At 49.9% G+C, this 27,441-nt stretch overlaps 1 protein-coding gene across 6 annotated transcripts in view; it reads left to right on the top strand.

Moving 5' to 3' along the window:
- Positions 1 to 26,873, top strand: part of ABCB9 (ATP binding cassette subfamily B member 9) — a 38,715-nt gene extending 11,842 nt beyond the window's left edge. For 4 of the 6 annotated variants that reach the window (XM_055322458.1, XM_055322456.1, XM_055322457.1 and 1 more), the window contains exons 2-12: positions 2,859 to 3,543; positions 8,321 to 8,435; positions 9,015 to 9,145; positions 10,057 to 10,262; positions 12,704 to 12,901; positions 14,190 to 14,318; positions 16,968 to 17,156; positions 17,642 to 17,815; positions 20,404 to 20,563; positions 22,904 to 23,040; positions 25,607 to 26,873. In XM_055322458.1, coding sequence (XP_055178433.1) covers positions 2,943 to 3,543; positions 8,321 to 8,435; positions 9,015 to 9,145; positions 10,057 to 10,262; positions 12,704 to 12,901; positions 14,190 to 14,318; positions 16,968 to 17,156; positions 17,642 to 17,815; positions 20,404 to 20,563; positions 22,904 to 23,040; positions 25,607 to 25,867 — 2,301 coding nt within the window. In that variant the 5' untranslated portion in view covers positions 2,859 to 2,942 and the 3' untranslated portion in view covers positions 25,868 to 26,873. Of the gene's footprint in view, positions 1 to 2,858; positions 3,544 to 7,639; positions 7,745 to 8,320; positions 8,436 to 9,014; positions 9,146 to 10,056; positions 10,263 to 12,703; positions 12,902 to 14,189; positions 14,319 to 16,967; positions 17,157 to 17,641; positions 17,816 to 20,403; positions 20,564 to 22,903; positions 23,041 to 25,606 lie in introns of those variants that run through there. The other 2 variants (XM_055322462.1, XM_055322460.1) reach the window with 2 other exon arrangements.
- The last annotated feature ends 568 nt before the right edge of the window (positions 26,874 to 27,441 follow it).

The raw sequence follows: 27,441 nt of genomic DNA, 5'->3' as shown, positions 1-27,441 counted from the left end.
AATAAGCAAACACATATAAGTGCAAGGCCTGTATAAAAGGCCAGGCCTGGGGCACCTGGCTGGCTCCATCGGTAGTGCATGCAACTCTTGATCTCAGGGTCGTCAGTTCAAGCCCCATGCTGGGCATGGAGCCTACTTAAAATAAAATAAAATAAAATAAAATAAAATAAATAAAATAAAATAAAATAAAATAGAATAAAAATAAAATAAAGAATAGAATAGGGATCCCTGGGTGGCGCAGCGGTTTGGCGCCTGCCTTTGGCCCAGGGCGCGATCCTGGAGACCCGGGATCGAATCCCACGTTGGGCTCCCGGTGCATGGAGCCTGCTTCTCCCTCTGCCTGTGTCTCTGCTTCTCTCTCTCTCTGTGTGACTATCATAAATAAATAAAAAAATAAAAAATAAAAAAAAGAATAGAATAAAAATAAAATAAAATGAATAGAATAAAAATAAAATAAAATAATAAAATAAAAAAGAAAATAAATAAAAATAATAAAATAAATAAAATTCTATTTAGAAAAAAATTTTTAATTATATAAAAGGCCAGGCCCATGGAATGCCTGGGTGAATAAAATTTATTCATGAGAGACCCAGAGAGAGAGGCAGAGACATAGGCAGAGGGACAAGCAGGCTCCCTACAGGGAGCCCAATGTGAGACTCCATCCCAGGACCCCAGGATTACTCCCTCAACTAAGGGCAGATGCTCAGCCACTGAGCCACCCAGACATCCCCCAATAAAATCTAAAAAGAAAAAAAAAAAAAAGGCCAGGCCCACAGGAAGGGCTGTGTTACATAACTGTTTGCTTATACTTATTAGGCACCTGATGTGTGCCAGGCATGCAGTACAGAGGTTGAGAGTTAGGTGGTGGGATCTTTTACATACTGGCTCAAGTTCTGACTTGGGCCTTTGTTGGCAGAGTGATATGGGGCACATGCTTTAGCCTCCCTGTGCCTCAGTTTCCCCAACTATATATGGGAATGTGGAAACAACTGTCTCATGGGATGTGTGGGGTTTCTGTCATTCCAGAACATGAGCCAATAGCCTTTGGGCACCAGAGCTGACCCTTTCCCAGTCACTACTCAGAGTGACTGCTCCTGGTGTTCCATGCCACCCCTCTCCACTTGGGGACTCCAGAACTTTGCCCACTTTGCAGATGGGAAGACAAAGACCCCAGGAAGAAAAGGGATGGACCCAAGTAAAGAGGTAGCACTCAGAGGTGCACCCACAGTCCAGTCTCCATCCTGCCCTGGATAGACACCACTTCCAAACTTGCCACCAGGCCCACATACTATGGTATACCTGCAGCTTCTGGGGTCTCCAGTACCTCTAGGTACTGGCTCAGTACCAGAGGGCCCAATGTGGAGGGTTTGAACAAAGTGGACATCAAGCTCCAGAAAGCCAAAAGGGCCTTAGTCTGGGGGTGAAGGGCAGCCTGGGCTGAAGGAAGATATTCTGGAAACTTCCAGGCAGATACAAAAGTCCCTGGATTGCTCTAAGGCCTGCAGCCACCCCCTATCTTGGTCTGAGAAAGTAAAAGTTCGTTTGAGGAGATGGAAGGCCTGATTTAGGGAGGAGAGAAGTAAGCAAACATTTATTAAGCACCCACTGTATACAGTGGTAACAATCAACAATTATGTGCCAGGCATTGTGCCCAGAACAGATGTTCATGCACTGAAACTCATGCTGTTTTAAAAATGAGGAAACAGGGATCCCTGGGTGGCGCAGCGGTTTGGCGCCTGCCTTTGGCCCAGGGCGCGATCCTGGAGACCCGGGATCGAGTCCCACGTTGGGCTCCCGGTGCATGGAGCCTGCTTCTCCCTCTGCCTGTGTCTCTGCCTGTGTCTCTGCCTGTGTCTCTGCCTCTCTGCCTCTCTCTCTCTCTGTGACTATCATAAATAAATAAAAAAAAATTAAAAATGAGGAAACAGGTTCAGAGGAATTAGTAGTCATGTATTGTAGTACAACTTATGCTAATACTAGTAGTAAAAGCAGTGACCATTTATTGCCCTCTTGCTTACCTCTATTTAATCTGAAAAATCCTACAGATGCCCACACCCTCCCCTCCCTGACCCCGTGGGGTCCTTGCTTCCTTCAAGCACATCAGCATACCCTACCTCAGGGCTGTGGCACCATCTGTTCCTCCAGCAGATGCTTTCCCCCCAGATATCCACGTGGTGGACTCCCTCACCTCCTTTCGGTCTTTTTTTTTCTTTTTTAAAGATTTTATTTATTTATTTATTTATTATTTATTTATTTATTTATTTGAGAAAAAGATAGCATAAGCAGGGGGAGAGGGAGAAGCAAACTCCCCACTGAACAGGGAGCCCGATGTGAGGCTCAATCCCAGGACCCTGAGATCATGACCTGAGTCGAAGGCAGACGCTCAACCAACTGAGTCACCCAGACACCCCATTTCTTTTCAATCTTGTTCAAGTGTTATCTTTACAGCGAGGTCTCCCTGAACCCCCAATTTATAATTGCTCTTACCTACCTATCACCTCCCATCCCCTGCACCCCATTCCTCCCCCAGCCCTTATCTCTTAACATACTGTTTCATTTACTTATTATGTCTCTCTGTCTCTGACACGGGTGTATCATCTCCACAAAATCAGGGATCTTTGGTTTTATTCATTGTTAAGTCCCAAAACAAAGAATAAAGTCTGGTCCATCCAATAAACATTGGTACTCCATAAACATTCCTTAAATGAATGGGATCTTCACAACAGTCCTGTGACTTCAGTACCCTTGTCATTGCCATCCTACAGATGAGACCGAGGCACGGAGGTTCGAGTGACTTGCTCACAGTCACATAGCTAACAAGTCACAAACTTGAACTCCTTGCCCTGTTGCCCCTATAGGTCTGGCCTCATCCCATGGACAATGGCCTTGCCCCCATGAGCTAGAGCCCACTCCTCAGCACCTGCCCACCGCCAGCCAGCAGGATGCAGCTGTGGAAGGCAGTGGTGGTGACCCTGGCCTTTATGAGCATGGATGTCGGCATGACCACAGCCATCTACATCCTTAGCCACCTGGACCGCAGCCTACTGGAGGACATCCGTCATTTCAACATCTTTGACTCAGTACTGGACCTCTGGGCAGCCTGCCTATACCGCAGCTGCCTGCTGCTGGGAGCCACCATTGGTGTGGCCAAGAACAGCGCCCTGGGGCCTCGGCGGCTTCGGGCCTCCTGGACAGTCATTGCCCTCGTATGCCTCTTCGTGGGCATCTATACCATGGTGAAGCTGCTGCTCTTCTCCGAGGTACGCAAGCCGGTCCGGGACCCGTGGTTCTGGGCCCTCTTTGTGTGGACATACATCTCGCTCGCTGCATCCTTCCTGCTCTGGTGGCTGCTGTCCACAGTGCGGCCGGACGCCAAGGCCCTGGAGCCGGGGACAGAGGCTGAGGCGGGGGGCTTCCCTGGGGAGGACCGGCCCCCACGGGAGCAGGCATCTGGGGCTACGCTCCAAAAGCTGCTGTCCTACACCAAGCCTGATGTGGCCTTCCTCGTGGCGGCCTCCTTCTTCCTCATCATGGCAGCTCTGGGTAAGTGGGGAGCGAGGGGGCCTGGCACATACCCAGGAAAGTGATTTAGGAGGTCCTAACCACCGCTTACTTCCTCTCAGATCTTTAACGTTTTATTCACATGGTTGAAACATCAGATTGGTGTGAAAAGGTAAATATTGAGAGTTTCATCCCTAATTCTGCCTCTGACCACCCTGATCTCCCTGCCTACGGCTAACTACAGGAAAGTGTTCGGGAAGCTTCCACGTGGGTGGAAGACGACTTTTATTCATTCCTTGTATATTCTTCCAGTGTTTCCAGTGGAAGCTACAGGTGAAAACAAACCTGTTAATCTCACTACCTCTCACATGGTATTTTGTGTCTGTTTTTTTCCACTTAACAATATATTTTAGAAATTTCCAATCACTGCCTCATTCTTTTATTTGGCTGTATAATAGTCCACTATAAGGCCATATCAAAGATTATTTAGTTGGTCTCCTTTTATTGGCCCCTTGAGTCATTTTGAGTCCTTTCTCTTGCAGTAAAATAATGTTGTCCATACACATGTAAATGTGGGTATAATTGTAGGATAAATTCCTGGAAGTGGCATCACTGGGTCAAAGCATTTTTTGTAACAAAGCAGAATATACAAGAGATTGTCAGACTATGTAGTCCGTAGTAAGAGTAAGTACTGTTTGGTGAAACTTTTATGTTAGTTACATGTGCCTCTCTATGTACGTGTGTCCTGGTTTGTCATGTAAAATGTATTTGTTACTATGGCTCTGGCCCAAACAGTGTGAGAGCACTTGCTTGGACAAGGCGGGTGGGAAGGTGACATCTCAAGGTCAAAATGCCATGGGTTTGAGGGGCAACAAGTTCTGGACATGCATTGTAGTCCTCTTCCTTACCTGGCTGTGTGCCTGTGGGCAAGTGATTGGACCTCTCAGAGTCTTGCTTCTGTGAAATGGGGATTGTTAGCATCATCCATGTTTCATGACATTGGAAAGCTTGAATAAAACATATAGAAGGACAGGTACAGAGCTTGGTACGATACAGCAATTGCTCAGGAATGTCAGCCTTTTTGAGTTGTTATATATTTAACAGACAGCATCTGGGAGCAGCCCCAAAGCCAGAATGTTCTCAGAGAGGACAGGCAAGCCCCAGAGTTGCCCCTCTGCCCTCTCAGCCCCAACCCCTCAACCGCTGTGTGGTTTTATGCAAGTTACTTAATCTTGCTAGGTCTCAGTCTCCTCATCTATAAAATGGGCATCATAAAAGTACCCAACACAATAGGGGCTTATGAGGTTCGATAAGTTAATATGAATAAGACACTGCATACAGGTCCTGGCACATAGAAAGTTCCCAATAAATTGTAGTGACTGTGGGTATTGGGATGACCCCTTTTCATTTAACAAGATAGTTTCTCCCACTCATGTTTCAAGGTCCAAATTGTCTCCTCCTCCGAGAAGCCTTCTTGGAGTCTACTGATTGTGACCTTTTATCTGCACCTTGGTTGTAGCACTGGTGATGTGAAAGTCATGTGCCTACTGTCCTCCCTCCATTACCAGGCTTTGAGGCCCTTGGAGTCCCCCCACCAAAACCTGGCACAGAGGCATGCTGACTGAATGAAGGAACACATGACCATCCTGCCTATGTGGGCAGATGTCACCCATGACCTCATTTCCCCCCTCCTGCTGGGGCCCTGTTGTCAGCTGCTGTGAGCTCGGGGAATAAAGATGTCCTAAAATACAGCCTGGCAGAGTTTGCCAGCCTGTAGGATTGCAGCGAGGTTAAGGGCTTGGACTTGAGATCAGGCCCCCAACTACACTGATAACTTGAAGCAAGGTTAGTGAACCTGGCCACACCTCCATTTCTCATCCCAAAAGTGGGGTTTTGTTGGGCTCTTGTGAGAGTTAGGTAAGCTGTAGCATGCTGCTCCACACAGGTTAGGGACTGTGACTGTGGATAATTATTCTCCAACAACAAGCACCCAGGTGGGGCCAGCTTTTTCTGAAACCTCCTAATCTAAAAGAAAAACTGCCCATTGTGACAAAAGGTTAGTTTTAGTGCAGAGCATCTCCTATTATTTTTTTAAGAATTTATTTATTTATTCATGAGAGACACAGGCAGAGAGAGAGAGGCAGAGACCCAGGCAGAGGGAGAAGCAGGCTCTCCATGCAGGGAGCCCGATGTGGGACTCGATCCCTGGTCTCCAGGATCACACCCTGGGCCAAAGGCAGCGCTAAACTGCTGAGCCACCCAGGCTGCCCATGAATATCTCCTATTAAATTGAAATTCTTTATTTTTATTTATTTATGATAGAGAGAGAGAGAGAGAGAGAGGCAGAGACATAGGCAGAGGGAGAAGCAGGCTCCATGCACCAGGAGCCCGACGTGGGATTCGATCCTGGGTCCCCAGGATCGCGCCTTGGGCCAAAGGCAGGTGCTAAACTGCTGTGCCATGCAGGGATCCCAAAATTCTTTTTTTTTAATAGAAATTCTTTTATATGGATTTCACAGCAACCCCAGTAGAAAACCTTGAGCAAGCGACTTAACCTGAGCCTTGGTTTCCTCATCTTTAAAATGGGAAGAATGATAATACCACACCTATGGGATTGTTGGAGGGCATTTGAGTCTTGGAAGAGATGAGGGAGCAGATACCCAGGTTAACGATGCTCTAGGCAGAGGGAACAGTCTGTGCAAAGGTCCTGAGGCAGAAAGGTGCCTATTTGTGAAAGGAATAACAAAGAGGGGATGCTTGGGTGGCTCAGCAGTTGAATATCTGCCTTCAGCTCAGGGTTGTGATCCCGGTCCGGGGATCTAGTCCCACATCGGGCTCCCTGTGAGGAGCCTGCTTCTCCCTCTGCCTGTGTCTCTGCCTCTCTGTGTGTGTCTCTCATGAATAAATAAATAAAATCTTTAAAAAGGGGTAGGGGGATAGCAAAGACGCCAGTGTAGCTGGAGGGAAGTGTGTGGAGGGAGTGGAAGAAGCAGAAAGAGAGTAGAAGATGAAGTCGAGGCAGTAGCAGGTGCCTGATCATGTAGTGCACCATTGGCCACTCTGAGGGCTTTGGCTTTTACCCTGAATGAGATGGATGCCTAAGGAGTGACAAGGTCTGACTTGGATTTCATGGGGCCCTGCTGTGTGTCGAGTGGAAAATAGACTGGTTTCTGTTGGATTCTGGAGATACTGTTGACTCTTGAACAATGCGGGGAGTGGTTGAAACCCTCACATCTAACTTGACTCCCCCAGGGCTTAACTACTAGCAGCCTACCGTTGATCAGAAGCCTTACTGATCACATAAACCAGGAGATTAGCATGTATTTTATATGTTCTATGTATTATATACCCTATTCTTACAATAAAGGAAGCTACAGGAAAGACGTTACTAAGAAAAATCATAGGGAAAATACATTGACAGTCCTGTACCGTATTTATGGAAAAAACCCGCGTGTAAGCGGTCCTGCGCTATTCAAACCCATGTCATTCAAAGGTCAACTGTATTTTGAAGGTGAAGCCACAGAATATGCCAATGGATTGGAGTTTCCTGTGATTCTTGTGCAGATTCAGCAAGGGTTTGTGCACGTGCTCAGTGCAGTTCCCATTACCCAGGAAGGGCTCCGTTAAGTGTCTGTTGTGCATAATGTTATCATGGGTGTTGGAGCTCTTCTTTCCTTCCTCTTTCAACTGAGGCTGAACTTTAGCTCCTCCGGTGGACTCCACAGTGGAGGTGAAAGACGCCACCTAGAGGAGGACTGAGGGGACCAAGGCTTCTACGTTCCCACCCTGTGGTCCCTGCACCAAGACCAGCAGAGGGCAGCAGAAGCCCACAGAAGGCAGAGCCGGTCGCGCACAGCTGTCCAGGAAGGGGCAGGCAAGACCTGCCCAGGATTCATTCACTGACCCTTACTGAGTGCCTACTGTATGCCAGGTTGTACCCACGGGAAGAACTGTAGTGACCGTGAGGACACGGCCTGGTCTGACCACCTTCAGATCCATGTCCCTCATTCCCACAAGATGAGAGCAAGCCTTTTGGATTGTTGGGAGGGAAGGGATAGGAAAGAGCCCCCAAATGGGAGGCCAGTTTGGGTTTGAGTCCTGGCCCTTCCTTTTACCACCCTGTGCTGTGTGACCTCAGGCAAATTATTCAGCCTCGGAGTCTCCGTTCACTTCTGAAATGGGGATGATGTCCTACTCGCCCCCTCTTCCTACCCCACCCAGCCTGCATTGTCCTGAAGATAAGGTAGGAAAAATGGGTACGAAATAATATGGCAAACTGTAAGGCACTCCACCAAGAGGGGCTGGGTGGCAACTTCCAGCATTGCTTAGAACCAGAATATCCACATATTCTGAGGTTCTAGAATTTGGATTCTGAGCCCTTCACCAGTCAGAAGGAAGTGAACTTTGGCCATGTGGCCCAGTGAGCATCACCTCATCTTTCAGCTTCACTGTCTTCATCTATAAAATGGAGTGATAATGGGACCAGCTGCAGAGTCCTGCAGAGGGAATGAAACAGTGCCCAGGAGTCTCATGGCTGTGTGCTCAGGCCTGGTAGCGTTGTTAACAGGACTGAGCCAGTCTGTATAGATTGAATAACCCTGTTTCCTGTGTTCCTGTTCTCTCAAAAGAGGGGGGCATTAAGCAGTATGGGCCCCCATCCTGCCTCCTGCCATGGTGAGAAGCAAGAGTTTGCCAGGAGAGAAAACCCCTTCAGTGGAGTGAGCAGAGCAGGTGGTGTGCAGGCTTCCAGAGGCTTGTGAGGAAGGGTATGGGCCCCCCTGCTGCAGATGCCCGCTGAGCCCACTGTGTCCCCTGGCAGGAGAGACCTTCCTTCCCTACTACACCGGCCGGGCCATTGATGGCATCGTCATCCAGAAGAGCATGGAGCAGTTCAGCACGGCGGTCATTGTCATGTGTCTGCTGGCTATTGGCAGGTAGCCTGCTCACACCCCACGCCCTGCCCCTCCAGGCCCGCAGCAGGGGAGGGAGGTCAGGGGCCAGTTCCTAAGGGAAAATAGGTCAGGGTGACCCAAGAAATGCCCCAGGTGAGCCTGTCACTCAGCTGGTCATCGTGGTAACCAGCAACCAAACTGGCTTAGAACCCGTATCCACTTGATTAGAACAATCCCCTCAAGCCATACCCTCTTGCCCCTAAAATTGGCTTTGGTCCTCGAGGGTACCCTGTTCACCCTGCCTGGCTAGTCTCCAAGTAGAAAACAAGGGACAGACTCGTCTGTGCTGTTCTGGAAGGAAGAGGGGTCCAGCTGACAAAATCAGACCCCTAGTCCCCAGTAAACACAGTCCTCTTTGCCCTCATCTTGGGGACTCATTAGGGAACAAGGGAGACTGTGTGGTGGTGCCAGCCCTAGAAAGGGGCTCAAGGTCAGGTCCCTCCCTGTCTCTGCCCTGCAAGTGGCCCACGCCTGCCAGCAGCGGGAGGGGGCAGCCGGGTTATGACTGTTGGTTGTCGCAAGGACGTCGTGCTATATATAACATCTCTTATCTGCAATTAGCTCATTTGCCGCAGGTATTCGGGGTGGCATTTTTACCCTCATATTTGCCAGACTGAACATTCGCCTTCGAAACCGTCTCTTCCGCTCACTGGTGTCCCAGGAGATGAGCTTCTTTGATGAGAATCGCACAGGTTGGTCCTCCTGTGGTCTGGGGTAACTTCCAGGGGGGCCAAGCCAGGGTGGGCTTGTCTCACATTGAGGGATTAGATAGCTGGCTTTTCCTGCTCTCCTGTTCAGGATAGAAGCAGCCCGGGAGGCCCTGCCTGAGGCTGGGAAGCTGGCCTGCTGGCTGAGGTTTGGGTATGGGCTGTGGCCACTGCAGGAGGACCATGGCCAGGCCACCCGAGATCTATGCAGGAGCCAAAGTCTTGCTTTCTGCTGTTCTCTGGAAACCACAGGGCCAGGACTAGCCAAGCCTGTGGCCCGAGAGGCTCAGCTCTGGCGAAGGGTGAGGGGCAGGGTACAGGGCAGAACAGGGAGAGCAGTACAGTGTCCGGCCAAGATCCCAGATTCTGAGACCACCTGGCCCACGTCTCAGCCCTAATTCCACCATTCCCTGACCTAACCTCTCGGAGCCTCTGTTTTTTTCATCTCTAAAATGGGAATAGCTGTAGGAGCTAGTAGGGGGAGTTGGGAAGCTCTTAGCCCAGCAAGAGCTGAAAGTTTCTCCACCCCCATCCCAGATGATTGTTTCTCTCCACGGGTAAGAGAGGATTTATTCCCTATGCCAGTGACAGGGAGGAGATATGGGTTTGGTTCTGGCTCCATCAGGGACAGACCGTGGGGTGCTACCTGAAGCTTCCCTTTCTGAACCTCTGCTGCCTCTCCTGGACTGTGGGATGTGGTGTCACGAGATGCTAGTAAGGAGGGCTGGGCTCAGAGCAGCCCTGGAGGGATGTCTTCTTCCCTCCCCACCTGGAAGGCCAGGAAGACCCCATGCCCCCTGGTGCCTATCTTGGAAGCACCTTAGTGCCCCCCCCCAACCCCTGCCACCAAGCATGGCCCCGTTGTCACACTGGGAACTGAGCTGCCTGTGTTCCAGGGGACCTCATCTCCCGCCTCACCTCGGACACCACCATGGTCAGCGACTTGGTTTCCCAGAACATCAACATCTTCCTACGGAACACGGTCAAGGTCACAGGCGTGGTGGTCTTCATGTTCAGCCTCTCGTGGCAGCTCTCCTTGGTCACGTTCATGGGCTTCCCCATCATCATGATGGTGTCTGACATCTACGGCAAGTACTACAAGGTAGGCCCCACCTTGTCCCTGCTGGGGTCTGCGTGCAAGGCCTCTGAGGGAGGGAAGAGCCTCAGGAGGGTCTGGGGGCGCCACCCAGAGGTAGGGAAGCAGTAAAGGACTCATCCTGTGGCTGTGTCCATGTTCATTCACCCATGGCTTCAGTCATTCTGGGGATCGTCATTAAGCTCCTCCTATTCCCAAGTACCAGGATCCATCAGGGACACAGAGAAGCTTCTGCCCTCAAGGGGCTTATCCTCTAGTGGAAAAGGCAGACAATAAATAACAGTAATAATAACAACAGTATGTAATATGATGAGATGGTAAGTGCTAACGAGAAAAAAGGAGTGAGAGAGAGAGAGAGACGGGGAGCATGGCAGGTGGCTGCCACTTTAAATCGGTCTTTCTAAAAAAAAAAAAAAAAATTGGTCTTTCTGAGAAGGTGACGTGTGAGGAAAGAGAGACATCTCCGGGAAGCGCCTTCCCAGCGGAGGGCAGAGCCAGTGCCAAGGCCTTGAGGTGGAAAGGCGCCAGGTATATCTGAAGAGCTGCAGGGAGGCCAGTGGTGCTAGAGTGTGAGTGAGGGGACAGGGCAGGAAATGAGGGCAGGAAGGAAAGGAGAGTCAGGTTGAGGCCTTTGCAAGAACTCTGGTTTACACTGAGTGCCAAGTGTGCTCTCTTTCTGTGGAGTGTATATTTATGTGGGGGCGGCTCAGGCCCCATGAGCCAGGCCCTCACCCACGATGCAGCTCTGGGAATGCTGCAGGCCTCACTGGCTGTTCCCTGGCACTGCCTCTGTCAGGAGGGTTGGCCAGATGAGCTAGACCCCTGCTCACCCTCCTCCTGCTCCCTACCTTGGTGGGTGTTCCTGAGCTGTCAGGGCCCGAGGCTGTGTTTAGACAGGTGTGGGCGGCTTCTTCCCCAGGGACCAGACCTGAGGGGACAGGGGTCCTCCTGAGCAGAGTGACCAGCTCAGTTAGAACCTTTGGTGCCCGTGGCCTGAGGCCAGCCCCAAAATGCATCCATTCCCCACAACCACTGTGGCTCCTTCTGGCAAAGTCTAGCGCCCAGGAGGGTCCTCTCCCCCATGATTCTGGGTCATGGGCCTCTGTTTCCTCCCTGAGTAGAACGAGCAAATATATGGGTTAGAGCCATTTCCTTCAATCTACTCCCCACTCTGCCCTTCCTGCTTTCCGGCCAGCCTCTGGGACAGGGCAGGAAACCCTGGAGCTCCCCCCATCAGCCCCTTACCCCTCAGTTCCCACCTTCAAGGTCAATTGGGCGAGGCCTCTAGGAAGCTCTCTTTAGCTCTCTTGCTGGTACCTGACTGTGTTGAATATAGCCACCAAGTCATCACCACAAGCCACACACACATTGCCCATGGCCAGACGTGACTCAGGACATGGCATGGCTCCACCCAAGATGCCAGAACACAGCATATGCTTCCGATGGCCTCAGCAAGACTCAAAGGTCATGGGACAGGCCCAGGCATGATCCTGGCCTGGCCTCTCTGGTAGCTTTCCTCAATGGTTTGAGAATCTGAGCATATTAACTCTCACAAGGCCTGAACAGCTCTGACCAGGGGCTGCTTCTAGAACTCTGGTGGACAGCAGCCTGGTGCTCCAACACTTGGGACTATTTCTTGACCATCTATACCTGGTCATACACACATAGTGTGCAGCCAGATTTCACAGCCCCCCACCACCATCTAGAATTTGGCTAGGAGTTCTGGAATTTATGTGCCAATCCTCAGACCCTACCATAATTTATAGTATATTGATAATGTAAATGGCACACCCTAAATAGTTGGTGTTTCTTGTATAGTGTACAACCTAAACAACCATCCAGGGCATTCCTGTCTTATTCCAGCATAGAATCAAGTGTTAAGGTTCCTTTTCTGAGAGGATTACCAAAAACTGTCTGGTTATGAATAACCACCTTTAAGTACTAGAAAAGACTTAGTGATCAGCACCCCCATCCCTCAGGAGCTGGAACCTTAGGAGCTCACCCCAACTACCCAGCTAGAGTCTATTTTCTGAATCTGTCAGATAGAGCTAGAAGGTGATGGGGAAGAATGGGGAGCTTGGTCTCATCCTTTTGTCCTTGGAACTCTGTGCAGAGAGCTGGTACTAATTGAAGGTAGAAAAACCTGGAGAGGCTGAAGGGCTGTTAGATGGTGAGACTGGGGGGATCCCAGGGTGGCTCAGTGGTTTAACGCCTCCCTTTGGCCCAGGGTGTGATCCTGGAGTCTCAGGATCGAGTCCCACATCAGACTCCCTGCATGGAGCCTACTTCTCCCTCTGCCTGTGTCTCTGCCTCTCTCTCTCTCTCTCTCTCTCTCTCTCTGTGTGTCTCTCACAAATAAATAAATAAATAAATAAATAAATAAATAAATAAATATGGTGAGACTGCCTGTTTTGGGGTCTCCTTCTTGTCCCCACTCTTGTCCACAGAGGCTCTCCAAAGAGGTCCAAAATGCCCTGGCAAGGGCCAGCAGCACAGCCGAGGAGACCATCAGTGCCATGAAGACAGTGCGGAGCTTTGCCAACGAGGAGGAGGAGGCAGAGGTGTACTCTCGGAAGCTGCAGCAGGTGTACAAGCTGAACAGGAAGGAGGCTGCAGCCTACACGTACTACGTCTGGGGCAGCGGGGTATGTGCCCCTGGCCCGGGCAAGTCTGACTGTCGGGGGGCGGGACACATAGATGGGGGATCCCTTGAACAGGGCGTGAGTCTGGGTCACCGTATGTTGGTGTCAGGCTGGCTGCACTTGACTTCACTCTGCCTGTCCACAGGTAAATCTTTCTGGAAAAGAATGCACCCTCTCAGTGAATCTCCTCATGGGGCACCTCCTCTTTCCCTCTCACCTGGGTGTAGGGTGGCAGGGGAAACATCTCAAATGGGGAAACATCCTTAGCCCAGAAGGGAGTCACCTCGAAGCCAGCAGGACCCAACCTAGGCTTCACTGTCTGGCAGGTCCGACGTCACAACCACACATACCCCATTAGAGTGTCTGGGTCACTCACTCCCTGGGGATGAGTCATAGCACCTCCCTGGAGAACGGGGAGCACTTGGAGCCTGTTGCAGTCTGTTGGCCACATGTGGGAAGTAGGCATTTTGGGGGGTAGCTGGGGTAGGTATGAGAAGGGTTTGGAGTTCCGGGGGGAAAAGGAGTGATCATCAACCAGGGTACAGGGCAGGCCACCCCTCAAAAGTACTCAGCCAGGAGAAGGGTCCTGGAATCCAGCTCAGCTAGCCAAGCCTCTCAGAATCTGACCCCTGCATGGGTGCCTTTTGTCCCTTGCACAAAGGTACTGTGGTCTAACTATCCATCAATCTCGGTCTCACCCAACCAGGGGCTCAGAGTGGGGAGAGGCAAATATGGAGCCCGAATGGGTTGTCATGGGTACTCAGATTCCACTCCTCTCCCACCTCCCAGGTGCTAGAGGCAGTGGGAGGCAGGGCTCCCCTAGACATAGCCCCTCCTTCACAGGACCTAGTGGGGATAGGAAACAGACCCCATCATCCTGCTTTGCCTGGCTTGCAGTGTGACCTCAGCCAGTGGACCAAACTCCCTGAGCCATGCTCTTTCCAGTGAGGAGGAAAACTAACAGCTCCTGCCTGGCCTGGCTGAGGCACTTGGGTGGGTGTGTGTGTGTGCCAGGACCTTACAAAGAAAGCCTTGTTCTCTGCCAGGTCCCTGGCTGCCTCCAGCTGGGGGCCTCTGTGGGGACCAAGTCCAGGGCCGGGAAGCGGGCAGGCATGAATGACAGCATCTGGGAGGACATCCCTGCCTGGCTGGAATCTGTCTGTGGCTGGGAGAGCACAGTCCACCCGCTCTCACCTGCCCCTGCAGCCTAGGGGGCAGGGCATGGGGGCAGGGCCAGGTCTGAGCCAAGGCCTCCCCCGTGACCCAGGTCCCCCCTTCCCTCTGCCCCCAGCTCACGCTGCTGGTAGTCCAGGTCAGTATCCTCTACTACGGGGGCCACCTCGTCATCTCGGGGCAGATGACCAGCGGCAACCTCATCTCCTTCATTATCTACGAATTTGTCCTGGGAGACTGTATGGAGGTGAGGGGCTGGCTGGGGGAGGGGGTCCTGGGGAAATGGAGGGTTGGGAAAGTGGGTCTAAGAGGTAGGAGATGCACCAGGGTCTGATGGTTGGGGTATTTCTAAGTAGGTGAGGAGAGAACATCATACCAACAATAACAGTAATATTACTGAGTAGCTGCTATAGCTCTGTTTACTGAGCAAACTGGCAGGGACAAGGACGTTTTCAGGAAATGCTTCTAAGAAGACCGTGAGCGGTCTCAGTACTGTCCTGCCTCCCATTTCTCAGAAAAAGCAACTGAGGCTCAGAGAGTTTAAGGGACTGGCCCATCACGTTTGGGGGGGAACCGGGCTCAAAGCCAGATGGGTCTGACTTTAACACACTTTAAAGAAGAAACAGGGCTTGTTTTAGATTGCCTCAATTTGGGTTCCCCCAGGAGCAGACCCTGAGACAGGGAGCTGGGGTGTCCATGCCCAAGCCTCCCCCAGTTGCTGTTTGAGGATGCTTGGAGTGGGGGCGTTAAGTCCCTGGCACCGAATTTGGGCCTCTGTCCTCCAGTGATAAAGCTGAGGACGTGCATGAGAAGAAGGTGTTAGCATCGGCTGTGGATGGCACTTCTCATTGGCTAGAGTCACACCTGCCTGTCATCTGATGCAGCAGTTCTGCCTCTAGGAACTCTGGGCTGCAGACATGCCCACACTGGTGGGCAGAGGTGTGTGGACACCCAGCAAAGCATTGTTTCTGCTATTGAAAAGTCAAAGCATCCTCCACTGCCCACCGGTCAGGGATTGGGCCGATATGGCACATCCATGTTCCAGAAGCAGTACGTCTGTGCTATAGAAACGAGGCAGCAGCTATAGATAGGAGGTGGATCTGTACATACTGGTGTGCAGGGGACCCTGAGACGTGCCGTGAAGCAGTAGAGAGTCTGAGGCCAGGGTCATGGTTTTTATTTTAATTTTAAAAAAAATTTTTTAAGATTCTAATTATTCACAAAAGACACAGAGAGAGGCAGAGACCATAGGCAGAGGGAGAAGCAGGCTCCATGCAGAGAGCCCGATGTGGGACTCAATCTCAGACCCCAGGATCATGCCCTGAGCCAAAGGCAGACACTCAACTGCTGAACCACCCAGGAGTCCCAATCTCACAATTATTTATCAAATAATGTGCATGTGTTTGTAAATGCACAGAGGAAGGACTGGAAAACTATAGTATGTGGATACCTGGGGCCTCCTTGTGGAGGAGGCAGGAGGGGCACCGTCTCCGTGGCGCTCATATCTTAACACCAGTGATAATATCTTGATATAAGTGATGCAGGTCGGAGCTGCGCTGGATTCCCCAATCAGGCCCCTTGATCACAGTTCTGATCAAGGGCCTGAACTCAGGAGCCGGCCATACCTGGGTTCAAATCCTGGCTTTGCCACTTCCCAGCTGTGTGACCTGGGGGGAGTGACTTGAATTCTCTATGCCTCAGTTTCCTCATCAGCAAAAGACAAGATAATGCTAGGACCTACACATACACAAAGGGTTCATTAAATGAGCTGCTGGTATCACTCATGTTTTATGTCGTGTACGTTCTTACCCAAGGAGTATGGATTGCATGAATTAAGAGCAGTTTTTAAAACCAAAATTTAGGGGAACCCTGGGTGGCTCAGCGGTTTCGCATCTGCCTTTGGCTCAGGGCGCGATCCTGGAGTCCCGGGATAGAGTCCCGCATTGGGCTCCTGGCATGGAGCCTGCTTCTCCCTCCTCCTCTGCCTGTGTCTCTGCCTCTCTTTCTCTCTCTCTCTCTCTCTCTCTCTCTCTCTGTCTATCATAAATAAATAAAAATAAATTTAAAAAAATAAAACTGAAATTTAAAAATTGCTGTGGCAGCCAAGAGAGTAATTCTGTTCGGAAGTCCTGTTCTGCCACATTCTGGCTGGTTCATGTAACTTCCCTACCCTTCCGTTTCCTCTTCTGGGAGGTGATAACATCTACCCTGCAGGATGGGGTGAGGTTTAGCGGTAATGGCCACAAGGCACTGGCTCCTAATGTGTTCTAACAGCTCAATATTATTTATTGCTGCTCTCATTTTTTTTTAATTTAAAGATTTTACTTATTTATTTGAGAAGGAGAGAAAGCACCAGCAGGGGGTGGGCAGAGGCAGAGGCAGAAGCAGACTCCCTACTGAACAGAGATTCCTTTTTTTTTTTTTAATTTTTATTTATTTATGATAGTCACACAGAGAGAGAGAGAGAGAGGTAGAGACACAGGCAGAGGGAGAAGCAGGCTCCATGCACCAGGAGCCCGATGTGGGACTCGATCCCGGGTCTCCAGGATCGCGCCCTGGACTAAAGGCAGGCGCTAAACCGCTGCGCCACCCAGGGATCCCTGAACAGAGATTCCTGATGTGGGGCTCGATCCCAGGACCCTGAGACCATGACCTGTGCCAAAGGCAGACGCTTAACCAACTGAGCCACCCAGGCACCTCTTGCTGCTTTTGTTTTGTCAGCGTTGTCATTATCTGCTGCACTGGTGGGGTACCCTGGCAGCGTCCTCTGGCCACCCCCCAGAGTGGCTGTTGTGTCCCTGCTCTCTCTGGCCTGCCTTCATCTCTCTGGCACCATGGGGGGGTGTCCCAACATTGGGGTATCAGTGAGACAAGAACGCGTTTCCTCCCCCCGCAGTCCGTGGGCTCCGTCTATAGCGGCCTGATGCAGGGAGTGGGGGCCGCCGAAAAGGTGTTCGAGTTCATTGACCGGCAGCCAACCATGGTGCATGACGGGAACTTAGCCCCTGAGCGCCTGGAGGGCCGGGTGGACTTTGAGAACGTGACCTTCACCTACCGCACTCGGCCCCACACCCAAGTCCTGCAGGTGAGAGAGGGGTGCCTGAGGCCCGCCCTATCTTCCCTTCCCTCATCCCATCTTGGGTGCAGCTCCTACACATCAGGCCTTGCAGTGTAGCCAGGATTACGTAAGGTGGAGTCCTTGTCCTCGTGGAGTTTGGGCTGTAGTCAGGGAAGGAAGACCATTAACAGAGTATTCCAGATAAAGTGCTAGGAAGGCAGTAAATCAGGGTGGTGTGATAGAGGTAGTTTACAGGGATGGTGTTAACAGTCAAGGAGGGCTTCTCAGAGGAGCGGACATTTGAGCTGGGTCCTGAGCAAGGGGAAGAGGCACCCAGGCAGTGGAAATGAGCATCAAGCTGCTGCCAAATCCTAGAAAGGAGAGCATTTTGAGGGCTGGCAGTGCCCAACCATGGCAAAGAGCACGGGGGAGCTGGGAATGGTGCCCGCCCGTGTCCGAGGCCAGAGCATCTGAGCCAGTGGCCCCACACGGTATCCGCGTGTTCCTTGCAGAATGTCTCCTTCAGCCTGTCCCCAGGAAAGGTGACCGCGCTCGTGGGGCCCTCAGGCAGTGGGAAGAGTTCCTGCGTCAACATCCTGGAGAACTTCTACCCCCTGGAGGGGGGCTGCGTGCTGCTGGATGGGAAGCCCATCAGTGCCTATGACCACAAGTACCTGCACCGAGTGGTACGGAAATGGACCTTTGTTATCCCGCGCACTTTCTTTGTCTGACCTTCACCCCTGTGAGCTGTAACACAAGTATCGAGAAGTGATATAGGTAGATGTATGGGTCAGAGGGTTTCACCAGTGCACCAGCTCCCAGGTCAAGACACAGAACATTCCAGCACTCCTCCACCCCATGTGTCCCTTCTCTTCCCTCCAGGAGCCACATCTCCCTGACTTTTATGATCTTCTCCTTTTCTTTGGTTTTACCATCGCCTTATGTCTCCCCAAACAGCAGAGCTGTGTTTTGCCTCCTTTTGAACTTCACCTGGCTGGAATCGTAGAGCATGCATGCATTCATCTGTGTCTTGCTTCTTCCACTCAGCCTTATTTGTGAAACATCCAGCTTGAGGCTCTGGTTGTAGTTCATTCATTTTCGTTGCTGGATGATAATCTCCTGTGTAAACATGTCACAATCTATGTGTGCATTCTGCTCCTCATGGATGCTTGGATTGTTTCCTGTTTTTACTGTTACCAATAATAATGACAGACAATTTTGTCCATGTTTTCTGGTGTACACAGGTATGTATGTTCTCCCAGAGTGGATGCATAGTATCCACTTTACATTTAGTAGCTATTGTCACTAGAGTGGTCATACAACTTTACATTCCCACTAGCAGTGGATGTGAGTTCTAGTTGCTCCACATTTAAGTCATCTCTAATACTTAAAGGAGGCTATTCATGACCATATGGTTTTTGGTAATTATTTTAGAAAGGGATCCTCAACACCTGATCCTGTGCTAGGTCAAAAAACAGGGATGCCCTGGATGGTTGTTCAGGTGGTACACAATACAAGAAAAACCAACTATCAGGAAGGCACCATTTTCATCATCAACATACATTAAATTATAGGAGAGCCTAAGTGTTGGCACAGAGATTCCAGAACTCCTAGCCATTTTCTAGATGGTGGCAGAGGCCACACATTGTGATATCTGCCCACCCATCTGCACATAACCAGGTGTAGATGGCTGAGCAGTGGTCCCAGGTATATGATGACAAGGCTTCTGCCCACCAGAGTTCTGGAAGTGGCCCTTAGACAGAGCCATTCAGGCTTTGCAATAGCTAATATGCTCAGACTTGTAATATTCTCAGACAGTTAATATTGACAGTGCTGTTTTTGCCAGCTGGTGAGTATACATGTAGAAGTAGTTCACAGCAGTCTTTTGCATTTTCCTAACAACTAAATATATCAAATACTTTTCCATGTGGTTTACTACTTGGATTTCCTCTTTTGTGAATGCCTTCTTTTTAGTTCAAATTAAAAATTTTAATCTTCATAAGCCCCAAACAGTAAAATGCAACAATCTAACCACATTCCCATATATTCAGAGAATTTTGGAATTAAGATGTGAGAGTCCAAAAAAAAAAAAAAAAAAAAAGATGTGAGAGTCCCCCTCCACTTCACCTTTTAAATTCCACTCCGTGTAGGTAACTGTTGTTAGCAGTTTAGTAAATATCCTTTCCAACCTGTTTTCTATCTTGATATAAATGCATTAATATGTAAAGACACATATATACTTTTTTTTCTTTTTTCTTTTTTTTCTTTTTTTGTTTTTTGAGAGAAAGAGAAAGAGGCAGAGGGTGAGGGAGAGGGGAGAGAGATCCTAAGCAGGCTCCAGAGCCAGCACAGAGCCCAACATGAGGCTTGATCTCACCACCCTGAGATCATGACCTGAACCAAAATCAAGAGTTGGAGGCTTACCCAGCTGAGCTACCCAGGCCCCCCTACATATATTTGTTTGTTTGTTAGCAAAAGCAGAGTCATGCTGTGTATATGTATTTGATTTTATGGGTACACTGTGATTATTAGCTAATCCCCAATTTATAAAATTGATTTTTTTTCTATGTGTAATGTTGCAGTGTTACCCTCTATACTCTCATTTTTGTAGGCTATGTTTCGGATACTGAAATCATGGGACAAGCTTCTTTCAATTATTCTCTCTGAAGGGAGGGGGCATCTGGGAGGACTTCATGGCCTGGGGGCCTGCTGTGGCTTCTTGTCTTCTGGCATGGACAGACTTACATTCTACATTCTCTTTCTCTCTCTTTTGGTTTTAAAAATTTTATTTATTTGAGAGAGAGAGAGAGAGAGAGAGAGTACAGGCAGGGGAGAGAGAGAGAAGCAGGCTCTTCACTGAGCAGGGAGCCCAATGTGGGGCTCAGTCCCAGGACCCTGGGATCATGACCTGAGCTGAGGCAGATGGTACACTGACTAAGCCAGCCAGGCGCCCCTCTTCCCTCCCAACTCCCCCAGGACATGGGCAGACAGCGAGCTCTGTTGGAGGTCAAGGAACTTGGCTTAGCCCAGAGCAGCCAACTTATTCTAGGGCCCCAGATTTTTGGTCAGAGGAAGCTGAAGCTTGTGCAGAAAGTAGACTCTATTGTTTTGGAAGAAGAGAGGCAGCTGCTGCTTAGCAGCTGGGCACAGGCCCTGATCAGATTTCCAACCCAAGACCCCTGGCATCAAAAAGGCCTGGGGCTGGCGAGGTTCCTGGTGATAGCTGGATGGATGTGTTCCTGGCCTTTCATGCCCCATCCTTTCTCCTGCACAGATCTCCCTGGTGAGCCAGGAGCCAGTGCTATTTGCCCGCTCCATCACAGACAACATCTCCTACGGTCTGCCCGCTGTGCCCTTTGAGATGGTGGTGGAAGCTGCACAGAAGGCAAATGCCCATGGCTTCATCATGGAGCTTCAGGATGGCTACAATACAGGTATGCAGCCCAGGAGCATCACCTTCACTGAGCCTAAAGGTCAACCCTCAGGGATGCAACCCTGTGAGTTAAGCATTGCTTTCTGTCAGCTGCTCTTTATTATTTCAGGTGAAATTCACTTAACCATCTTAAAGTGAACATTTCAGTGAGATTTGGTACATTTACAGTACCATGTAACCAACCACCTCTATTTATTTTTTCTAATTTTTATTTATTTATGATAGTCACACAGAGAGAGAGGGAGAGGCAGAGACACAGGCAGAGGGAGAAGCAGGCTCCATGCACCGGGAGCCCGATGTGGGATTCGATCCCGGGTCTCCAGGATCGCGCCCCAGGCCAAAGGCAGGCGCTAAACCGCTGCGCCACCCAGGGATCCCCCAACCACCTCTATTTAGTTTTAAACTTTTTTTTTTTTTTTTGAGAGAGAGAGAGAGCATGAGAGCGTGGACAGGGAAGGGGTAGAGGGTGAGGGAGAAAGAGAATCTTAAGCAGGTTCCACCCAGCAAGCCTAGCACAGAGCCCGACATGGGACTAGGTCTCAAGACCCTGAGAGCCTGACTGGAGCCAAAATCAAGAGTCGGTTGCTTAATCTACTTAGCCACCCAGGCACCCCAGGATATTATTTTTATTTTTTAAAAAAATTATATATATATAGCCTAATTTTACATTAGTAAATCAATATTTTAATATATTAATTATTAATTATATATTAATTATATAATATTTAATATATTAAATTTAGCAATAAGTTAATTTATATATTTTGTTCTATTTAATATACTTAAAATTTTAATTCTTGTAAAGGAGCTATTCACATGACTCAAATCTAAAAATATATGTGAAATGCTATACAGTGAAAAGTTTTATCCCATCCCTTTCTCTACTGTTTCCTCCTGGCCCTGTTTCCCTGTTTCCTCCTGGCCCACCAAAAAAAAATTTTTTTTTAAAGATTTTATTTGTTTATTCATAGACACACATAGAGGCAGAGACACAGGGAGAGGGAGAAGCAGGCTCCATGCAGGGAGCCCAATGTGGGACTTGATCCCAGGTCTCCAGGATCACACCCCAGGCTGCAGGCGGCGCCAAACCACTGCGCCACCAGGGCTGCCCCCCACCAAAATTTCTTATGTTTGCTTCTTACATGCCCTTTGGGAGTTTCTTTATGCAAATAGGAATGTATATTTTTATTTCCTCCTGACGTTTTACAGAAAAAAGCCAGCTCCTTATATTCTGCACCCGGCTTGCTTTCTTTCTTTCTTTCTTTCTTTCTTTCTTTCTTTCTTTCTTTTTTTTTTTACTTAACACAGTGTCTTAATCATTGGTCCATATTGTCACTTAGAGACCTGCTCTGTTTTTAAACAGTTGCATAGTGGGGAACCTGGTACTAAATGGTTTGTAGGTGACCTGCTTTTGGGTCAGTGTTTTGTATGTAACAGAGCAGCTCCCTTGCTGTGATCTATTGAAAATTAGCCCTTGACATAAGGGTTTATAAAAAAAAAAAAATTGTTTTCATTGAAAAAAAGAAAAAGAAAAAGAAAAAGAAATAAATAGTTGTATAGTATTTCAGGGCTTATGCTAATTTGCTTAAATAATTCAGTTTCCTGGGTAGCCCTGGTGGCTCTCGGAGGTTTGGCTCAGCCTTGGGCCCAGGGCCTGATCCTGGAGGATCAAGTCCCACGTTGGGCTCCCTGAATGGAGCCTGCTTTTCCCTCTGCCTGTGTCTCTGCCTCTCTCTCTCTCTCTCTCTCTCTGTGTGTGTGTCTCTCGTGAATAAACAAATAAAATCTTAAAAAAAAAAATTCAGTTTCCTGCTGATGGACATTTGAGTAGATTTTTTTGTTTTTATTTGCAATAGTAGTGCTATGAGTGGTGCACAACATGTGCCTTTTGGTACTGTGCATGGAAAGTCAGCCTGTAGGAAAGAGTCATAGAGGTGGGTTTGCTGGTGCAAGGGTTGTACACTTGTACTTGTGATCCATACATTTACACAGTTATCCCAAAGGTGCTTGCCCCAGGAAGATGGGGGAGTGCCTGTCTCCCCACAGCCACACCTGAACAGTGCAGTATCAGACATTGAGATTTTTGCCAAGCTAATAAGTAAAAAGTGGTATCTTAGTACCAATTGAATGTAGTCATAATTTGCATGAACAGGGAGGGAGAGCATCCTTTGGGGAGTTTTGGAACTGTTGGTGGTCCCAGCCGGTGGCACAGGCTCCTTTTCCTGGAGATCACAGCTCCCGTGGCAGCAGGGAAAGGAAGAGGAAGAGGTCTTCTCTCTCTTCCCTAGAGCTGCCCCAACCTTACCCCCTGCTTACTCACCTATGTCCCTTTGTCATGCAGAGACTGGGGAGAAGGGTGCCCAGCTATCAGGTGGCCAGAAACAGCGCGTGGCCATGGCTCGGGCTCTGGTGCGGAACCCACCTGTCCTCATCTTGGACGAAGCCACCAGCGCCCTGGATGCAGAGAGCGAGTACCTGGTGAGTTGCGGGGTGGCGGGGTGACACCAAAGAATGGAACAGGAGCCAGGAAAGGCTTAGAGATGCCATAGGAGCTCTCTCAGGGTGTCAGCCTTCCAGACTGGGGTGTTGAGGGCCGAAGGCAAGGAGCCAGGGTAGGGGACCCCAGGGCCAGATCTGCCCACTGGCTCATATAGAGCTGACACTACATGATAGCAGTTTGAATTCGAGGCCCTGCCCTCAGCTCATCATGAAAGACAGTGTCTCCCACTCTCTGAGCCCCCTTTTCATTGCTAAAGAGTGTCCAACAGTGTATTTGTCACTGAGTAGCTACCTTGGCCCCTCCATAGTTCGAGCCATTGATTACACAGGTGTTCACTGAGCTCCTCCTGGCCACCAGTCGCTGTCCCAGGCACCGAGGTTGCAGTGGTAGGTGACCAGACACACAGGCCACCAGCCCCTATAGTGTTTCCATGCCAGGGGGAGAAACATAATAAACAAAGAGACAAGAATGAGTTCAACCTGTGGCCTATGGTACGTAAAACACGAAACTGTCATCTGAGAGAGAGAATAAGACAGGTCACTCCTGTTGAAGAGAAACATAATCAGATATGGAAGCTGGAAAAACAGATTTTATTCAGTAGCTACTGACAGTAGGAGAAAGAGCTGAGCTCCATTCTCATTGGCACAGAGGTGACAGTGATGACAGGCATTTTAAAAGAGAAGGAAGACAGAAGGAGCGGGGCTCACTGGAAAGCCCATGAAAGCCCATAAGGCAGTGGTGTCTGCTGGCTGGCAACTGTTGGCCAGAATTCTGTCCTCTGTAGAGATTGGGAGACTGAGGCCTGTCTTTCCTGATGATTATATTTAAAAGGAATGGCCTTCAGGTGCTTGAGAAAGGGACAGAAGAAGGATTTACAATTATAAGCCCTTTTTATTAAATGCTCTAAGAAAGGGAGATCAGGGGCCTACCATCAGGTGTTGGCTAGAACAGTCCATTCTCCTGGCAGCACTGAGCATTTAGGGGAGCTGGGTCATCCCAGAGACCAGGTCCTGGTGGACTGTGGCCATCTCATGGGTAGAAGCAGAGTCTTCAGGTGCCATTTAAGCCGAGAGCCAGGAAGAGAGGAGCCAGATGAGCATCCAAGGGCAGCAGGTGCAAAGGCCCAGAACAAGTTAGGCAATCCCAAAGGTCAGCGTGTCAGGCTGGTGGGAGTCTGATAAAGTAAGGTGAGGACAGAGTCATAGGGAGACAGGGCCTCCTCAGGCCTTAGTTATAGAGTTTGGATTATTTTTTTAGAGTTTTGTTTGTTTGTTTGTTTTGAAGAAAAGTTTCAGGTTTAAAGAAAATTGAGCAAAAAGTGCAGATAGTTCACATGTATCTCCTTATTTATTTATTTATTTATTTATTTATTTATTTATTTATTTATTTATTTATGACAGTCACAGAGAGAGAGAGAGAGGCAGAGACACAGGCAGAAGGAGAAGCAGGCTCCATGCACCGGGAGCCTGACGTGGGATTCGATCCTGGGTCTCCAGGATCGCGCCCTGGGCCAAAGACCGGCGCTAAACCACTGCACCACCCAGGGATCCCTCCTTTTTACCCTGCAGGCAGTTTCTCCTATTATTAACATCTTGCTGTGGTGCATTTGTTACAACTGATGAGCCAGTTTTAATGCATTGTTACTAACTAAAGCCCATAGTTTATTTATTTTTAAGCCCATAGTTTACATTAGGGTCACTCTTCATGTTGTGCCCTCTTGTCTATGACAAGTGCAGAATGTCATGTGGCATCTGAATTTTATTCTTTTTTTTTTTTTTTTAAGATTTTGTTTATTCATTTGAGAGAAAGAGAGTGAAAGAGAGAGAGAGAGTATGAGCAGGGGTTGGAACAGAGGGAGAAGCAGACTCCCTGCTGAGCAGGAAGCCCAACATGGGGCTCCATCCCAGGACCCTGAGATCATGACCTGAGCTGAAGGCAGACACTGAAGGCAGTGTTGAAGTGCTCAACCCACAGAGCCACTAAGCGCTCCTGATTGAAATGTTAAATACATGCGGGCAATGGGCGCAGGGCGGTGGGTGGATGGCAGGTTGCAGTATTCAGGGAGCAGTAACAGTGGTAGCAGTGGAAGGATGTAAAGAATGAGATGGAAAAAAAAAAAAGAATGAGATGAACTGAGGAGATGGCACCTGCAGAATTTGTGCATGAGTTGGATTTGGACTATGAGCCGAGCATGAGGAATTGAGGGCCATGTCTCACTGGTTTGAGCTTTGGGGCTGATGGTGAGACCATTAGCCAAGGCGAAGGTTAGTAGAAGGAGCAGGAAGACCAGAGGCGACCAGGTTAGAGCTTGCCTGTCACTGGCCAAGCGCCTTCCTTGTGCCCTACACTGAGCTCTGTCCCCTGTGAACTGAAGCCCGGGAGGCTGGTCATGTGCAAGCCCTGGCCTTTCAAATGAGGAACTGAGTCTCAGAGAGATTAAACTTCACTAGGATGTGGTGGATCTGGGAGCCGAGCCAGGCCCAGGCAGAGTTGTAGGTGGCTGGGGCGGTGCCCGCAAAAGCCGGCCCCCTCCTGTCTCCCCAGATCCAACAGGCCATCCACGGCAACCTGCAGAACCACACAGTGCTCATCATCGCGCACCGCCTGAGCACGGTGGAGCGCGCACATCTCATCGTGGTGCTGGACAAGGGCCGCGTGGTGCAGCAGGGCACCCACCAGCAGCTGCTAGCACAGGGTGGCCTCTATGCCAAGCTGGTGCAGCGGCAGATGCTGGGGCTCGAGCCCGCCTCGGACTACTCAGCTGGCCTCAAGGAGCCGTTGGGCAGCGGCGGTCACAAGGCCTGACCACAGGCCCTGCCTCTCACAGTGGGGCAGATGCCCTGGTGCCTGCCTGGCACATGTACCCATGGGGGCCACCCTGCTGCCCTCTGAGCCCAGGCCCATGGCACTGGAGGGCAACCTGCCGTGTCCCATGTGTCACTGCTTCCTGCATCTTGCCCCCATTCCTGCCCTGTCACCCTGTCCGCTGGGCCACCGCCAGCCCACACCCCCCCTTCCCCACTGCCATGAGCCACCTCCTCCATTCGGGGCAGCGGAGACAATGCTGGTCTCCATCTGGTCTCCCAAGACTTCTAAGAGAAGGTAGAGCTACCTTTTTAAACCAAGATCTTACCAGGTTTTTTACTGCTTGGTTTCATGGGTGCCAGTCAACTCTTAGACTTCAAAAACATTTTTTTAATTGGGAGTAATGATGGGCAAGGTCACTGAGATATTCCAGAAACTTCTGAGCCAGGAGTGAAAGATCCTAATAGGCTGGGGGATGTCAGAGGAGAACGAGGCCTCTGTCCCTCGAGAGAAGGGGCTTCCCTGTCCCTTCTGGGGACTTTCTCTCTCACTCTTCCCACCTCTGTGAGTCAGGCCAAGGGTCGGCAGCGAGAGTGGAAAGCACCAGTCTGCCCATGGTCCCTGCCGCCCTGCCAAATCTAAGCCAGTCTCACTGTGAACCACAACTAACCTTAACTGGGGGGGGGAGTGAGGGGCTGGCCAGGCCTGACAAAGCCTCAGGGTGTCCCCAGCCCTGCACCCACCTTGAGCCCCTCGATCCTGCCTCATCCCCTGCTCCCATTATACCCCCTCCAGCGGCAGCCACCTCTCCCACATCCACCCCTGCTGCTCTGCTCTTCGGAGGCTCGGAGGCCCTTCGGATGTTGGATGTTTGAGAGACACGTTCTCTTCCCTGTCTGGTGGACAGGACAGTGGCAAAGCTCAGGCTCTGGCTTTGCAGGGGTGGGGGTGGGGGAGCATTGCAAGATGTTGGAAGAATCCGGTCAATAAAGTGTACTACCTCTGATCCCTGACCTCTAACCTCTTCCTGGGCCCTCTGCCCCATCACCTAGTTAGGTTTCTCCATCAGACCTAGCCTGAAAGATTTGGGTTGTATGGTGCCTTCCCCCTGCTGCCACCCAGGGTCTGGGAGCCCCCTATCTGTGCTATTCATGTCCCCAGGATCTCCAGCAGAGATGGATTATTCATGTCTGTCCAACTGTCTCCATGGGGCTTGTTCAGGGTAAGAGACCTGTTTGCTTAAAATCCATGGGACCTCTGTGCCTCCCAGGAAAGCCAAGATCCGGCAAATGCCACCTGTTCTTTTCCATCAGAGACCAAGTACCCCATGGAGCCAACAAGTCTTCCCTAACAGCTCAATCAGAAAAGAGGTTGTAAGACTGGACACAAGAAGAGTCTTGTGGTGGTTATTCTTACTTGCTGGATTGTGAGGAAGTCTGGGGTCCTAGGAGAGGGCCGGGGACAGTGGCTATTTACCAAGTGCTGGAGAAGTATCTCCAGTATTGTAACTACCAGTATAGTCACACTACATATATCAGCTCAATATACCCATCTTCCTGCTAGATAACTGACCT

The sequence above is a fragment of the Nyctereutes procyonoides genome, unplaced genomic scaffold, assembly GCF_905146905.1.
Source record: "Nyctereutes procyonoides isolate TBG_1078 unplaced genomic scaffold, NYPRO_anot_genome, whole genome shotgun sequence".
Classification (NCBI taxonomy): domain Eukaryota; kingdom Metazoa; phylum Chordata; class Mammalia; order Carnivora; family Canidae; genus Nyctereutes; species Nyctereutes procyonoides.
Note: the sequence above shows the minus strand (reverse complement) of the source record. Positions and strands in the feature narration are given on the sequence as shown.